We start from the raw sequence: 18157 nt of genomic DNA, 5'->3' as shown, positions 1-18157 counted from the left end.
GTGATGTTTCTGTTGGAAAAGTAAATGTTTGAATCAACAGCTATCCTACTGAAAATTCTTGAAAAGATTCCAGTTTGACCTGAACTAAATGCCATTAATTTGCTTTTAATTACAGGCACCCCCAAACTTTAGATATTGAATGCCTAAGTTAAAGTGTTTTCAATAATAGTTAACTTTTAAAGAACTATATATTCTGATTCAATCTTGGTTTTATATCTTTAGAGTTAAAAACAGTTTACTCGGTCCAGAATTTCACAATAAAAAAATTTTTTGATCATAAAAGTACAGCTGAGGTCATTTTTTTTTCTTTTGAGAGAATCAGCTTGCTTATTGTAGAGATTTATAGAGAACGAGAAAGGAGAGTGATCTTTCCTTTCTTCTGTGATCCTGCATATGAGAAGGCCATAGGCCAATGCCAATGTTCAGGTCCTCACAGCACCTTGTGTCTTGGTGACTGGGTGTCTCTATAATCAGTGTGGGGTTGGCAGCTAGGGGCAGAGAAGCTGCCGTGCAGTGGAACTTTAGTTATTTCTTAGCTGAGTGCAAATATTCCTCCCCTCGGGGAAGGAAGCATTGTTTAAATCTGCTGCCTGATTGCTACCCCTGCACACTCCAGGGCTTGACAGTTTTGCTTACAATGCCATCTCCTGGAGGTTCCTAATCTTTTTCCTGTGTCGGCTTCAATTTTGTGAGTGTGTGTGTGTGTGTGTGTGTGTGTGTGTGTGTGTGTGTGTGTGTAACATCTATCACTCTCCCACTGGGGCTCTTATAAGAGAGGCTACAAAGCAGTGTGTAAAACAGATTAACTAAGATCTGGTGAGCTCAGTGGGTAAAGGCACCCGTGCACATTCCTACAACTGGAGTTTATCCTCAGACCCCATGTGGTGGAAGGCTAGAACTGACTCCTGCACCTTGTTCTGACTTCCACAGACTCATAAAGGTAAGCTATGTAGGCATCCACACTAACAAATCATGAGTACACCACACACACACACACACACACACACACACACAAACACACATACACACAAACACACACACACACCAATAAAGAAAAATAAGGGTTAAAAACAGTAACAGCTTAGGAAACAAGATGGAAAAGAGACAGGAGAGGTTAGTTCTGAAACATGATCCCAAGATACCTCTAACCTGCTTCTAGTATTTCTACCAGATATCCACGTATACAGGCAAACAAGAGTCAAAAACACAGACCATAAGAACCTTTGAGGAAAAGTGTACAAAGCTTTAAAACTAGAAATAAAACAATAAATGTATATTCATAATTAAGGAAGAGTTCAAAACTGCTTACCTGTTATCATACTTGAGTGTCCTAAAACTCTAAAGAAGATGAGCTTTATCTCATCTTCACAGGTCTCACAAACGCACTGCTCCATTGCTAAGATGTACTGAATGTTTAATACCACATGCCAGGCACGGTTAAACATTTACCTATCATGTGAGCAAGTTCATTGTTGTTCTTATGTCAAGACTTGACAAGATGATAACCGAGTCAAATGTGCACACACTGCAGTCCGACTTCAAACTCTGTTCCTCATCCCTGAGTTCATAGCATGCCACACCATGCAAAGTAACAGTGGACAGCATAATGGAATCAGGTCTGGCAGCTTCTCTGGCAGAGATCAGTCTGTAGTGCTATGTTATGATATTACACACTTGCTTATTTTTATAGTCACTTTCTTACTCTTCTTAATATTTTTTCTCCACTAGAAATGATCTTGGTTCTAGAAATTAAAATGTAATTTGAACATATGAGATAATTAATGTCTCTGAAAAGACAACAAAATATTGTGTAAGATTTTTCTGTGGTATCTACTAGAAATAAACCGTTACTACTGTTCCATGTTCAGTTGTAAAGCAAAAGTATTTTGCACACAGCATGAATGGATGGATGATGGATGGATGTATGCATGCATGGACAGCATATTACAATGCACTTACTATTGTAGCATCATCAACTACGGAATTCTCCTAAGACTCTGTAGTGGTTCCAATCACTGAGGCCACTACGAGGACTTCAATAGCACCACTGAGCCTGTTAGGGAAGCATAAAACCTTGTTTCAGCCTGAATGCTGACAATGTTAATGTAAGACACGAGTGATTCGGATCATACAGAATACAATATAAGATACAAATATGTACTAATTACTGACATAACTGTATTAAAGAGGTTGGGAAAATCACTAATCACACAGCCAATAAACCACAATTGGTAATTATCTTCACAATGATATAAAATATTTTTTATTTATCTCTATAAATATTTTATTCCTTACGAATTTTTCTCTTTTCCTACTTCCTGTGCTGATCAATAGCATTTAATTTACTGTTAAAGTTAAAACATCTTTTTATTTTTTGCATTCCGTGTGCCTTCAATTCACAACCAGCTAGCCATACAGCTTGATGTAAAACTGTCTTTTATTTGAAAATCGCTCCCCATCACTGCTGTGGGGCAAACCCCATTAGTTCAAGCACTGACACAAAAGCCTCATGGTAGTTTCCATTTGGATAAAAAAACACAATGTTCCACAAGTGGTAGATGATTTGATTGTGTTTTTTCCTCAAAGAACATTTTTTACCCCATGAAAACTTAATAAAAGTATTTAAGGCTTTGGCTTCTTCAATAGTTGACTGCAAGGTTTAACTATTAATTGTTTAACAGCCAAAAGTTAAGTCTGCCTTACCACACTTTGAAAATAAGTTGTGTTAGATTCTACACACTTTGCAAATATCCATCATATCCATCATATTGCAGTGTACCAAGAGAACAAATATAATACACATTGTTGCTTTTTAAATCAATCAGTTACATGATCTGATAATACGCTAGGATTTATTCTTTTTCTTTTTTGTCTAAACAACTCTAGCTTAATTTACAGTTGCATATAAAATGAAAAATAGTATTACTTAAACATGCAAACCATGCATCTGGATGAAATAATACATATTAAGAAGGACTGACATGCAGATCCTTACTACACCAATATTAACACCTTAATGAATGCATAAATACAATCAATCATTCCAAAGGCATCTTCACAATGAACTACACCATGTTTGAAAATAAAATTAAATATAAAACTAGAATTAACCATAATAGTTGGATTTAAAAATTCTTTACATAGCTTAATTTGTTCACAAAAAATTATATAATGCATCAAATTAAAAATGCATTGGCTAAATAAAAAAATAGATAGAAATCAAAGCAATTCCAGGGTACATACTACTATCAAGTGGAAGTCACAGCCACTAAATCAGCACGAAGACCCTCAAGACCCACAGCACACTACAGATAGGGAACAGGGGTGGGGAGAAAGGTCAGGCAAGGGTGAAATGCTTGCTTGTCACATAATCACGAGCACCACAGTCAGGATCCTCTACCCTCCTGTGAAAGACAGATGAGTACAGCAGCCTCCCTGTCCCAGCTGACTTTCTACTGTGGTGGGAAAAGACCACACCCAACAACCCAGGGTGCCTGAGGAAGAAAGTGTTAATTTGACTTACATGTCCCAATCAGTCCAACACTGAGGGAAACCAAGGCAAGAACTCTAGCAGTCAGGTCCCTGGAGGCAGGAACTGAGGCAGAGGCTAAGGAGGAATAGTTTCCTGGCTCTCTCTCCATAGCCCTGTCAGCCTGCTTCCTCATACAGCACAGCACCACTTCCTGCCCAAGGGTAGCACTGCCCACAGTGGGCTAGGCCCTCCCACATCAATTCTTTTCTTTTCTTTCTTTCTTTTTTTTTTTTTCTTTTTGTGGGTGCAGTGGAACTTTATTGATGGTATTCAAGAGAGTAGGGATGGCTCCCTAGCCCCCCCCCCCATTGTTATGGGAGTCAGGGATGGAAGTTGTGAGGGAGATGCTCAGCTGGGGGCCGAGTTGGGATGGGGCTCCTCAGCAACTGAGGGCCTCTCTCACTCTCAGTGTCCACATCGATTATTGAATAAGAAAACTTGCCTGCAGGCCTCTGAAGCGAGCACCTTCCCAACTAAGGTTTTCTCTTCCCGAACAATTCCAGTTTCTGTCAAGCTGACAAAAGTAACTAGCCAACTCCTTACAACTACAGCTTCTGGGAGAGAGACAGGGAACCTTAGAAAAGCTGACTAGCCAGACTAGCCAAACTGGCAAGCTCCAGGGTCAGCAGAGATCCTGGCTACCATATGATGTGAAGAGGAAGACACGGGACATCAATCAGGTCTTAACACATTGCAGACCCACATACATGTGCATCCCTCACAAAAACATACATATACACATGTACACATACCACACACGCACACACATGTGGAAAAATGTTTTGTTTGTTTGTTGTTTGTTTTTTTAGTGAGGAACAGCTTGACTTCAGGACAAACAGTAAGAATTTTATTGTATATACTTTGGAAGATTAACTGGAGAACATGTAACATGGGAGGTACATGCATGTTTTTATGTTGTAAGAGTAAAAATCCCCTGGCTAGAGGCAGTTGATGGCTGCTGGTAGATGAGGGCACATTTTCCTCAGTGCTACAGCCACTGGCAAGTTGCTCATGCTCCAGTAATAGTGCGCCACACATACTCATACAAGCAACTCTAATTAAACCTAGTGGGACACACACAAGCGTGAATACATGCGCACACACACAAAGACATTGAAGTAGAAAGAAGGCTAATTAGAAGAAAGTAAAGAGTTAAGCAGGAGAGGGAGGGAACAAAGCAAGGTATGATGGTTGAATATGATTAAAACATTATAGACATCTACACAATGTTCAAGATAATAATTAAAAACACCCTTTTATGCTAAAGTACATTTAAAATGTTCACAACTTATTTGACACACACAAACAACTAGATCTGAGAAAACAAAAGCTGCATCTCATGTGTCACATCACATAAATGTGCATATACATCACATCACATACACGTGCATACACACCAAAGGTATCCTCTGGGCAGTACTTTCTTCTGCTCATCTGGAGAAACTACAATAGTTTAAGTCTTAAGCTGCTGTAAATGAGCGCAATGAGAGTAAGATCCCAGTTAGAAGGAATACTTAATTTCACACGGTTTTATACAATCGCTGAGCTCGGTGATCTCCCCCACTGGGATGGAAAATGTACTTAACTAGTTCCACTACTACCCAGCAGTGCCATTCCTCACAAGTTTAGAAAGAGCTTGGGGTGGACTGAACAGGAAAGGGGCCAGAGATCATGTGTTTGAATGCTTGCCCACAGGGAGTGGCTTATTAGATTTGACCTTGTTGAAGTAGTTGGAGGAGGTGTGTCACTAACAGGTAGACTCTGAGGTCTCAGCAGCTCAAGCCTGGCCTGACAGTGGAGTCTCTTCATGCAGTCTGAGGATCAAGATGTAGATCCTCTGCTCCTTCTCCAGTCACATCTGCCTGAATGACACCATGCTGTCCACAGAGCTAGATGAGAAAATCCTAAGGAATGCTTCCAATAAATTTGCTCACAAAACAGCCAGGAACTTATAAAGTTGGGAGTTTTATAGTCAAAAAAGTTATCAGGTCTAGAGACATTTCAAAGATCAAGTCTAGTCTCTGCTGTTGTTAGATACACACATCCACACACACACACAACACACACGATTGGTTTTCAGACACACCCATGCATGCATTCATTCTTAGCCTAAGGAAACAAAGAAAGTGTTATTACTGATCTACTTGTTACATTTTAAGTATTTCAAATACTTATTAAACATTTACAATGGACAAGGATTGTTCTAAAGTAATGAACAAAATACTCTTAAGATTACTGCTTATGGGAAGAGATAAGAAAAGAAACTAAGGAAGGACTGCATCAAGACTATTAAGTAATGATTCTCGTGAAAACCTGACTTAGAAAGTGCTTGCTAAACAAATCAACAGATTCAAACACGGACATGAAAAGGCCATCCTGTAGAGTCAGATGCTGCAAAATCGAGAGTCTAATATTTCACTAAATCTCACATCCATGGGAAATTAATTTAAGCTGCAAAGTCACAATTCAGAAACTAAGGAATCCAATTTGCAATACAAAGATGAGGAGAAAATAGGGGCTAAATGGTAAAATGCTTGCCTTATAAGCACTGGGGCCTATGGAGCCACATTAAAAGCCAGACATAATGGTAGGGACTAGTAATTCCAGTATTGGGAGAGGGGCAGAGTTTATGAGGTCAGCCCCTGTCCCAAAGACAAGGTGTAGAACTCCTGAGAAATAATACTGGAAACCGACCTCTGGCCTTCCACAGGAGGACAGGCAGGTGCATTTTACACACACAGAGAGGGGCGGGGGGGGGGGGGAGAGGGAGAGAGAGAGAGAGAGAGAGAGAGAGAGAGAGAGAGAGAGAGAGAGAGAGAGAGAGAGGAACAAGAAGAGAATACTCATGCACCTAGCAAAAGCAAACTGCAGAACATACACTAGACACCAATGAATCAAGCTATTAGTATATGCAAAGTAATATCCCATCAGGTAGAGAAAAAGTTAAACAAAGTCTTGCTCTGCACTTAAAGGCTGTTTTGTGCATTTTCTTTTTTTTCTTTTTTTTTTCCCCTTCTTTTTGAAAGCCAATAAGAGTCATTTGTTCGCTCTCTTGGCCTCTCTTGTTCTTGCAGCCTTGCTCTCCCACCCCTACCCCTCCACTTCCCTTTCCTTTCCCCCTCTCTCCCATGTGCTCATGGCTGGGCTCTATTCCTCTATTCTCTCTCTCTCTCTCTCTCTCTCTCTCTCTCTCTCTCTGCCTCTACCACCCTCTTAACTCTCCTCATCCTCCCATGACCTGAATAAACTCTATTCCATACTAAAAAAAAAAAAAAAAAAAAAAGTCATTTGTTCATTATGGGGCATTTAATGTATGCCAAATATTTTCCCACATGTTGGAATCCATCTGTTGTTAAGGCAAATATGGGAGCAAACTGAAAGGGTGGGGTGTCTAACTTTCCAACAATCAAAAAACGATTTCAAAGAGCCAATATTTCTTAGGTCCTATCATTAAAACAGTCCACCCCAAGCCCCCACCTCCACTCCAATAGCTAGCTGCTATTGTTCCTTTGCCTACTTCCAAAACAGAAACTTGGTAGAATCTAAAGTTTCTTGACGGTATGAAGCTCCAGAGCCTAGAAAACATCAGGGCGCATAGCTGATACTGAAAATACATAGTTTTAAAACGAACTAGCGAGCATTCAAAAACTTTCATCCACAAAACAATCTTCCTTGTACCCTGCTCTTATCTGGTCTCCCAAACTCCCTTCAACAGTGGGTATTGGTCATCACATAGTCTTTGGATGTTTTCAAAACGAAACCATTGAATCATTAGGTGAAGGAACGCCTCTTCCCGGTGAACGACTTTAAAGGGTGGAACTCTACCAACACCCACACTAGAATCGAGAGGGGACCCCGCCCACCTGAGCTATTCCGATCCCTCCAACTCCTAGGGACAGCATCCTTCAAGTCCCTGCCACTTCCGACAAGTTCCACCAGGGGGCGCCCCGACAGCCGCCCCGCCCGCCCCGCCATTCACCTGATCCCGCCTCTGCCTCCCCGAGGGGAAGCGTCGTCTCCCACGGCTCGGCCTCCGCCGCCGACTTCCTCAGCGTCGCCAGCACGCTGTCGGGGGGCAAGTCGACCAGCTCTTGCCAGACCGACTTAGTGTAGAAGTCCACCGTATGCGCGCCGGAAATGGCCAGGGCGCCCCTTAGGAAGCTCAGCAAGTCCCGTAACTTGGCGTGCAGCGTGGGCAGGTCCGGGGTCTTGGGGAGAGGGCAAGCCGCCGCCATGACGCTCGCCCGCCAGGGCTGCAGGTGGCGCCAACATGGCCGCGCGACACCTCTCTACCCGGAAGCAGCCCAGGCCGAAACAGTCGAGCTCCGAACATGCGCTAGCGTGGGCCATTGATTGCTTCTGCCTGGTGACGTATTTTGTCGGCGTCCACACTGTAGTTCTAGTAACCCGGTAGTGCAAAATGGCGCCCGGGCGGCCGTCCTCGAGGTGGCGGACCGGAGGATTTGCGGCGCGTGGAGAAGGGAATCCTCAGGTCAGAGTCGGTAACCAGAGTGGGAAACGCAGAACCTGGCGGCCGAACCACCAGCAAGCTTTCCTGGGGAGCGTGCGCGAAGGTATGTAAGCAGACAGCCGCGGAGGAGTCCTCGGGGCCGCGGAATCCTAGAGTGCACGATGGGTCCCGGCTTGGGTAAAGGCTCTCGGACTTAGACCGGTTTGAGACCAGGGAAGCCATTCCTCAGCCCGCCAAACCCGAGAGCTTCTCGGTCCTTTGCATGGGAGGACCGGATGGTCCTGTCAACTTGGGACTTTTGCTTTGTTTTTTAACGCAGCTCTTTCGTCTAAACAGAAGCACGGAGAGTCTAGGGGTCCACTTGTCTATGTAGCATAGAGACATTCTTGCATCTGTATTACAGCAAAGGAAAGAGGAAGATAGGGTTAAAAACACACTGCGTCAAAGCTTTGGTAGTAAACTCCACAGTAGCATTTTGGTCTCATAGTGCTGTCTTCCCTATATTCGTGGTCTTGTCTTTGCAAAGCCTCTCAATGCACGTCAAATGGTTAAATGTTTTTGTTCGATCTAATAATAACTGACAGTTGTTCAGAAAGTTGTACAGTAACCCCCCTTTTGTTTTTCTTGTATTTTAATTTGGAAAATAGGTGATTAGTAAATTTCTCCAAGGGAAAAATGACTGATTCCCCTACCTTATTTTTAAATATTTACTGAAGACTCGGGTGATGTTTTATATGAAGTAAAGAAAATGTAATTTGTGAATACGATTATAAATTCAAGCTGAGCAGTAAAGTTTAGTTTGCTGTACTTCTAAGTTTTTGTGTGGTGTCTGACAACTTCAGGTAAAGGTCCAGCTTGCCCTTCAGTGTATTGTTAAATGTGTTGCCTAACCTAATTCTTAAAGCAAAGCCAAGTAATTCTATCACTTGAATATAATGTAAAAGAAAAAAATCTCATTCATTTTTCACTTTCTGTTAATTGTGATTGAAATCTTTCAATGTTAGGACAGGGTTTTGCTTTTCGGAGAAAACTGAAGATCCAGCAAAATTACAAGAAATTGTTGTGGAAGGTAAAGAAGGCACCAACTTCTCAGGAATCCCAGTTCACAGATCATTACCCAGAGCATCTGAAACACTTGTATCTAGCTGAAGACGAAAGACTCAGAAAACAGCAAAGAAAGGGAGCTCCGACTTTGTCAGAACAGGTTGACCAGCCTTTGCCTGAAGAGGAAGACAATGCTGAACAGACTTTGTCTGAAGAACAGTCGAGTGTTTTCCAGCCTCAGCCAGAGGAGCTGGGCACAGTAAAGTATGCATTTTCTTCTTTGGAAATTCGACTTTAAATGTAAATCATGTTTTTATTGAAGACACAGAGAAACTTGTGTTAAGAATTAGAATTTTTCTTAACACACTTTTCAAATCATGTAAAGATATTTCACGGAGTCTCCCCCTTTTAGTGTTAAGTGACTGAAATAGGCTAGTTGAACATAGATGGCAAAAACATGAAGTGAGACTCAGTAGATCCGAGTTTTGAATTGCAGCCTCTCAAGTACAAGTAATATAATTGGACCGTAATGAAACCCAGTTATTAATGTGTGGGTCTTAGTTTGGGGGGTGGGGACTAGTTTTGATGTTGATCTGTAAGGCTAACATTTAGGAAGCTGAGGCCAGACAGTTACCAGTTCCAGGCCAGCATGGGCTACATACCAGATACTACAAAAAGAATGCAGGTGTGTAGCTATTGGCACTTTGGATTATAACGCCAGACTTTCCTTGTTGGTATACCAGGGTCCTCTATGGCAGGAAGATAGTATAAAAGTACTTGAGAGCCATCATGTATACCATCTGCACAGCCTCAACCTGGATCATCTTCTCAGGTCAATGATGTTCCTAAAGCATTGTATTTCATGACAAGTTCATTTATATCAAGTATTCTGAAACATGCTTGATATTTGGTAACTTTGCAACTGCTAACCGCTGTTTTCTGTATTTTAATTTACATTTCCTGCAACAGGAAATAGGTTGTATTTAATAAAAGCAAGCAAGGCATGGTTTTAGAAGCCCGTAATCTTCCCAGCAGGCTGAAGCGGGAAGATTGCTGTTAATTCAGAGATAGTAAGATGCCATCCTATGAAACATCAAAAATGTAGACTTGTTCCTGAATGAGTGCTGGCTCGTCCCTGTTGATCCCTGTACTGAGGAGGCTTAGCACAGGAGGATGGAATAGTTAGAAGCTAAGCTGGAGTAGATGGTGAGTTTCAGGTTAGCTGACACTACTTTATCTTAAAACCCACTTTATCACTTTGATTTTGTAAGAGCTAGTTTATAAAACTTTTGCTACATGCAAGTCAAGCAAAACTACATTAACATGTGCATAGCAAGGCAGCACTTTAGGTACTAACTTTTTTTTTTAATAAACCAAAATGATTGTCTTTCAAAGCTGGAGCATAGATTGCGTTCACAAGAAACATGCTGGACCAAGCCAGTCAAAATCCCATCATGGATTGGGGAGGGACTCCCAACATCCCATATCTAGCTGAGGAGATTTTGACAGTTGATGGTTGGGGAGTGGGCATCAGTCTTCAGACATGCTGAGAGACTACCCAGGCTCTAGTAGATGGCTCCACACCCATGCGTGTGCACGTGCTGACATCAGGAAGTGGATTCAGCTTAATAAAAAATACAAAAGATACATGAAGCTAGGAGGGAAAAGTGGTATCCACAAGTAAAGGATGGGATAGGGATTAGAGAAGAAATGATGAGTAGATTTGATCAATAATACTTTGAACGTATATAATTCTCATCTTGAAACAAACAAACTTGAACATCATTTGTGTTGCAGATAAGAACAAAGTATATAGTAAGGACATAGGAAGAAATGAGGGTTTGCTGTGTTTTGTTTTCGGTAGTTTCTTCTGTCATGAAATAGTAGATGAGACAGGTAAATCCTTGGAGCTCATTGGCTAGCCTCCTGGTTTGTGGAGAGCCCTTGCTTCACATACAGTGGTGAGCAGTCCCTCTGTCTCTACCTGTCTATACACTATGCCCAAACCTACAGGAACACTCATGTGTATGAGAATTAGAAGTGAAGAATGACACTGTCTCACACTGAAGTCTTCAGACATAGATAATAGAAGAAAGCAAAATGCATACTGGATATTTTGGGCTAGGAGATCAGGACTGTCTTGGTAAGGACAGTGTGGAATGGAAGAGTAGAAATGGGATGTCAGAGAGTCAAGGAGTGACTGGGAAGTCATGACTAGTTTATTCTTTGTGCAGAAATTTACTGTGTAAAGTTAAACAGTAGTGGGCCAGCAGATAGACTTTGGTGATGGAAGACATATGCATTTGTTTTTAACTAGGGGTGCTGAAGTAGATTGTAGTTATGACACAAGAAGGTGAGCTGTGGGGAAGGAAGGTTGTTAGCAAGTCAGGTAACAAGTGACACACTAGCAACCTCCCTTTCCAATAGCTCAGGGTGCTTCACTGTAGAGTGGGGCAACTGAAGACTGTCTAGGAGGGATGACTAGAGGTGGGAGGAGGAGACAGACACGGTGAGGAAAGCAGTCAGGTTGAAGTTTGTTCATACCTCTGTCCACCTGCTACTAACAGTTTACTGTCCATCCATCTGCACTCATTAGATATTTCTCCCAGAGATACCCATTACCATCCTTTAATCATGGCTACAACTATAGTTTAATGTCTCATTTGGGTATAGTCCTTTGTTGTTGTAGTTGGTATTTCTCTTCCTGCTTCCTTCAAGTTGCATTGGTGAAGTTTTTGTATATAGATACTGTATTTGACATGGTATTCTTTTTGAACGGTTTAACTTACCTGCCTTAATCTGTTTTGCAAGTTCTGTGGCTTTTCCAAAGAAAAAGAGAAAGAAAACCTCAAACCAGAAGGCACAAGAAGAGTATGAACGAGTACAAGCGAAGCGTGCTGCGAAAAAATTTGTAAGTCCTGCTTTACGATGCGTTAGGCTTGTTTCTCTCTAACATACTAAGACACACATTGGCAAATAATATTGACTGTCAGAGCTCAGACAATCTTAGTTTAGTAGGTCAGTGATAAGATTTTAAAAAACAAGCAAAAAATATGTTGCTGGTAAGTGAATAGTTGAGTGTCTGTGGTAATGTTTCTAAACAATGGCCTAGGAACTGGGTTCTTTAGCAAGTTCCTTGAAATAATCTTATAGCTGGAAATTAGCGTTCCTGAGACCTAAGTAATCAAAATATTGATGATTTTCTTAATTTAAGAAAATTAATGAATAATTTTTAGTTCTTTTTTGAGGCAGGGTCTCATGTAGCTCTGGCTTGCCTGGAACTCAGAGATCCCCCTGCCTCTGCCTCGTCAGTTCTGTGATTAGACTCGTGCCCTACCACATCCAGCTTCTTATCCTCATGTGTGTTTCAAATAAATACATGGTTAGCTGATTTTAAGTATTGTGATATAGCATGATGAGAATCTTCTTTTAAAACTAAGCTCTGCCAGAGTGGTCCCCAGCAAGACACTCCTTATCACCAAGCTTAGTCCTTGGATGTAAGACCAACAAAATAAACTCTTAAGTTTTTTAGAAGAATGATAGCGACTATAGTTTCACAAATTGCATACAAGATTCCTTGCTAATTATAATTACTTGTAGTTATAAATAAGTATAAGTGTAATGTTTGTCTAGTATATCATTTTGGGGCTACCTGGACCAGAGATGAAGAACACACTTAGTACAGGACAGCATCTTTTTAGCTGTTATATTGAAGCTAGTGAGAATGTTAAGAGTGCTTGTTAACAATGGGACTTCAGAACTATTGTTTTGAATCATAGTCCTTAGTACTTAGACTTGAATTTTTATCATAGCAAGTGAAATGAGCATCCTAGTCCTTGAATGGTGAAACTTGTGTCTAGCACAGTGTTTTGTGCTTATATAGTAGGTGGGTAGTTAGCATTTTCTAGGCTAAATCCATGAATTAGTTAACAACAACAAAAATGCAAGTATGGTTTTCTGGAAATGAACTTTTTAGTGTTGCTAGGATATTACCAGTTAACCTCTGGAAAGGACTCCCTCTTTTGGGGGGGGGGGGTTAAAAAATTAGAGGGTAAATTCATTTGTGGATTTAAACAATAAAATTGTTAATTATTTGACTTCTCAGTGAAATTGCTAAAGACTCAACTTCTTTTTTACTTACATACAAATGCATAAAGCTCTGCCCTGACTCTGTATTTCCTGTTTATGACTAATGAACATCATGTGTGTTTATGATCACAGGAATTCGAAATGAGAAAGCAAGAGAGAGAAGAGGCTCAAAGGCTCTACAAAAAGAAAAAGATGGAAGCTTTCAAAATACTGAGCAAAAAGACTAAAAAGGGCCAGCCTAACCTGAATTTACAGATGGAGTATCTTCTTCAGAAAATACAAGAGAACAGTTAAAGTGGACACTTTGTCTTTAAGGATTGAATCCTGACTGACTGCTGCACCCTTTTATATATGTATCAGGAGCCTCCTAACGGTGAACTCAGTTTGTTGACATCAGATGGATTGCTGAATTATTTTTTGTTTTTGTGAAAGAAAAATTTTATATATATTCTCCATAAAGAAAAAAGACTTTATCCTGAAGATCTTTAAAAACTTGAATGGAATTTGTATGAAATAAACTGCTTTGAAATAGGCCTGAGCTCACAGTGAGATGTTTCAGTGATATGAACATGTGTCGGTTGGTTACTGGAAATGAAACTTTGGCCCTTGCACTGGTGTGGCAGCTGCACTCACACTAAGCTACACTGTGGCCCCGGGAGTTTTGAGATAGGGTTTCTGTGCAGCGTACGTCTCTGCCCTTAACCATGTGCTCTTCTTGCCTCAGCCAGGAGGACTGGGATTTCAGACCTGCACCACCAGCTCTGATAGATTATTTCCTGTTCATTTTAATTATAAGGGAAGAAATGACTCACCTTTGGAGTTTTTATTTATTAATTTTTAGTACATAGTACAGAAAAGTGGATTTTCTAGGCTATCTGAAAGTATACTAAAAGAGTATTTTCATACTAAGGTAGACCTAATAAATTTTATTTATGAATTGAAATTTATACAAGCATTCTGTTTAGTGGAAACCTTTTTAAATGTCTTTTATGATGGTAGAAGCACAGCATTTTCACAGTAACCAAGTTGTAGATCTTTAGAGGGGTCCTACACTTTGAGGAGTATTGTCACCATGTTATGTTGTTGGTACCTTTGTGAGCTGAGAGAACCTTTCTGCCTTCAGTTGCAACAGAAGAAGAAAACGTTGGCATTGAGGTCGAAAGAATGCATAATAATGGTTGTAAAACTGGGCTTCATGAACACTAGCAAATAAATTCTGAAACTGTCTCAAAGGTCTCAGAGAAGCTTAGCATATTATAGCCTTCATCCTGTTTAAAAGTTCAATAACATTGAGGAAATACAAAACTTACTCTTGGCATAGAAAAATAATGCTTAGACACATGTGATATGCTATTGCACTTGGACAGCCCAGAAAGCCACAATCTGATGAAGGAAGTATACCCAGTAAACGGTTTCATTGGACTCCTTTATTCACATCTATGTTCTAGATTCTTCAGGCTAAAACATAGAGATCTGGCCCTTTTAAGATTTAATTGAAACATAGGATTAACAATGTTGAGAAGAGGTCTTGTTGAGGGCTTTTATTTTAGCCTTGTTTGCTTGTTTTTGTTTTGTTTTCTTTACATCCAAAGGTGCTTTAGGACAGCAATCAGGATTAGGTTCAAAACAAAAGGTTCAGCTCATCCGAAACCTCTAGAGAGGTCTGAACAATGGCTGTTAACTCTTAGGTCACACCAACCAGAGCTTCAGCCAAAGCCTCATGGAGGAGTTTAAAATCAAGTACTGACTAAAAAAAATATATTCACATTGTTTTATGTGAAACATTATTTTAATGTCAGAAAAAACAGTACTGACAAAAAAGTATAATTTTAAGCAAAAAATGTTTAAAATCTGTACATTTATCTTTGTTTTGTAAAATAAAGTCGTTTAAAAAAAAAAAAAAGAAAAGAAAGTAGGGAAGCTGGGTGTGGAGACTGATAAAATCCAATGCCAGAGAGATTGGTTCTTTTAGCCTTGGCCTTATATGGAGTGACAAATAATTGGGTAAATGCTTAAGAAAACTCTTCAAGGTTGCAAAAGCTAGAGACAAACAGCAGAAGGAAATGAGAAAAAGGGGTTTAAGATGTAGTGAGTATGTAAAAGTTAACTAGGAGTAGGGATAATATTTCTTCTCTATTCTTAGTTGTCCCTCCCATACAGAGAATATATTATCTTCTTTTTGGCTGACTTGTTCTGCCTTGGGGCATTATTGTAACTTAAATTTGGACAACATAACAGCCTAGTTTACAGTATGTATATTCTCTGTATCCCAATCCATCTTACTTGTATTTATGTTACATATACTGTATTATCTATGTTTTTATGTACAAGTATACATGGGTGTGAATATCAACAGTTGAGGTCTTCACTCACACAGAACCTGTTTGAGATAGAGTCCCCCCCCCCCAGTACTGGGGTTGGTGGGATAGCATTTTGGCCTTTTTAAGCAGGTGCTGGGGAATCCCAGTTCAGATCAACCTGCTTAGACAGCACAGGGGTCATTTTATTGACTGCGGATCTTTTGAGATGGATTCTCATGCTATTTTGCCCAAGCTGGCCTCAACCTCTGGACTTGATCTTCCACATCCCTAGGAGCCAGTAGCACTGCAAGGACGTGCCAGCATACTAGACCAGATTGCACATACTCTTGATAACCATTCTCATAAATTATAACAACAGTTCTCTTGAGAAGATAAAGTGGGGATAGATACACAGGAAGGAAGGTCTGTGTTCTGAGCAATGTAGTATCTGAGAATTCATTCTGTAGGCTGCAGTTACAGTTTCATGGAAGACTACTTGTCTAGCTTGTCAAGGTCCTAAGCTAAAGCCCTAGTGCTACAACAACAACAATTATTATTATTATTATAAAAAATAAGAAAAATATTAAGCCACATAGGTCCAATTTACCAACAGAAAAATTAAAAAGGATAGCTATGAACACAAGCTTTAGATGACCAGAGATGATTTCAGGCTTTGAATTTACCATACACGGAGAAAATTTTGCCATAATTTTAACTTGTAAATGGTCACTAGGCTTTTAATTGCATTTCTTCATCTTCTTCCTCTTCCTCTTCTTTTCCTTTTTTGCCTCTTCCTCCTCCTTCTCCTTCTCCTCCTCCCCCTATCATCATCCTCATCCTCCTTTTTGAAACAGGGTTTCTATGTAGTCCTGATTGTCCTGGAACTATGTAGACCAGAGTAGCCCTAAACTGCCATCTGCCTGCTCTCTGCCTTCCCAGATTTAGCATCAAAGGTTTGTGCCACCACATCCAGCTTTCTACATTCATCCTTAAAGTATTATGATGATAGTCTGACCTGACTTCAGAGCAGCCTAATCTACCAAAAAAAAAAAAAAAAAGAAAAAAGAAAAGAAAAAGAAAAAGAAAAAAATTCTACAGAGATGGCCAAGAGGATTGGGGGTCCTCAGACAATAGGTGAGATGTGGCATAAAGGTACTGAACACAGCCTTCAACTAAAGCAGAGTCTCCTCCCTTGTTCTTGCCAAACTTAAAAGCAAATAGTCCTCTAGGGCATTATGCTTGGGACTGTGGCTCATGAAAGCTGGTGTCCTGGATGGCCACAGCAGATGGCAGGCAAGGTAAGACTTGGCAAGCTCTCCTAAGTGTGCTGGTATCACGCAAAAGGAGTCGGCCTCAGATTCGGACTGCTGGGCCTGACTTTGACCTATATTTGAAATTCCTGTATGAGCAGCAGGAGCTCATCAGCGGCTTCCAAAACTAGGTAACAGACGTTCACAACACATTTAATGACAGAAGGAAGATGATAATTGGGTATACTAGACATTATTGATTCATCAGTGTTTGCTGCTTTTATGGCTTCAAGACAGAGGCCTGTGCGCATTACAGAGCTCCAGAAAAGTTCAAGGTCTAGCCTGTTCATACAGGTTGTTGAGTTGCAGTGTCCAAAGCAAGAGTTTGACCTTTGTAAGTAGGAAAGAACAAAAGCAGTTAAAGGAACCCAGTTGTTGATACAGCAACATTGCAAATGCTTTCCATTTAAAGCTTGGTCCAGTATCTCAGATACATGCTGTCCAAGAGGAGAGAGTCCGTCTGCCATGCGGAATGTACAAGCATGATTAATTTAACTCCTCATTGACAGGTGCCTTCCAGTTTAGTTTAAGTGTGAAGCTGATGTGACCACCATGCTGGTAAGCGCCTAAAGCCATCGTCAGATATCTTGTCCATTTCTCCGGATCCACGACTTTCTACTTCCCAGGTTCTGATATGGGTTACATTTGGCCATAACAACGACTGGGTTATAGGAGTTAAATCCTGTACAGAATAGCTAGCTGCCTTTTAAGTGCGTGGATGAGACAAGTGTGATAATCTCGGCTGTTTCATTAATTTGTCGGGTCTGTTGTAAATCAGCAGACACTCTAGACTTAGTGTTGAATCGATTTAGCTTTTGAGGAGCTCAATGACTCATGTTCATTCTTAAAATAGACAATGAGGCTACACCTGCTGACAGCTCTGCCCTAGGACTGAGCACACTTCTGGCTGTGTGTCATGGGAATGAAACACAGAACTGGGGAGAATGTCAATTAAAAAAAAAAAAAAACCTTCAACAATACGAAGTGTGAAAGTGTGAACCTAGGGGTAATTATTGTTATTATTATTTGAATGTTAATCTACATGATGATTTCATATGAAAGATTTCACTTTATTTTATTTCAGGAGCCTGATTGGACAAAAATACACTGAAATGAAAAACAAAATATTTTCCTTTTTTGTCCCCTGGGGTTTCTGCTTGATTTGAATAACTTTTATTAAGAACACCACCATTAAATCATTTGTAGGGCTGCCAGCTTCACTGAGGCGTGTTATTAAATGTGTAAGTGGAAAACTTGGTGAGTCTGACATAGATCTGCACATGAAGCCTATCTTCGGTCTCCTAGCAATTAGCATCAGCTTCAAAATGTCCTTTCTGGGCCTCTGTAATCCATCTTCCCAGTGGTCTCCGCACTGACTCAGAGCAGCCCCTGATCACATTTTGTTGCAATC

At 40.5% G+C, this 18157-nt stretch overlaps 2 protein-coding genes across 4 annotated transcripts in view; one reads left to right on the top strand and one right to left on the bottom strand.

The window, feature by feature from the left end:
• Positions 1-7803, bottom strand: part of METTL25 (methyltransferase like 25) — a 57709-nt gene extending 49906 nt beyond the window's left edge. The window contains exon 1 of one of the 3 annotated variants that reach the window (XM_080935646.1): positions 7512-7803. In XM_080935646.1, coding sequence (XP_080791772.1) covers positions 7512-7767 — 256 coding nt within the window. In that variant the 5' untranslated portion in view covers positions 7768-7803. Of the gene's footprint in view, positions 1-1959; positions 2054-7511 lie in introns of those variants that run through there. The other 2 variants (XM_080935644.1, XM_080935645.1) reach the window with 2 other exon arrangements.
• Positions 7804-7951: 148 nt separating this feature from the next.
• Positions 7952-13951, top strand: CCDC59 (coiled-coil domain containing 59). Its single transcript, XM_080935219.1, has 4 exons — positions 7952-8106; positions 9008-9311; positions 11859-11958; positions 13269-13951. Exons 1-4 carry the CDS (start codon positions 7953-7955, stop codon positions 13428-13430), a joined length of 720 nt encoding a protein of 239 aa, XP_080791345.1. The 5' UTR covers position 7952; the 3' UTR covers positions 13431-13951.
• The last annotated feature ends 4206 nt before the right edge of the window (positions 13952-18157 follow it).

This window comes from Micromys minutus (genome assembly GCF_963924665.1).
Source record: "Micromys minutus genome assembly, chromosome: 22".
Classification (NCBI taxonomy): Eukaryota; Metazoa; Chordata; class Mammalia; order Rodentia; family Muridae; genus Micromys; species Micromys minutus.
This window is presented reverse-complemented; position numbering and strand designations above follow the sequence as displayed.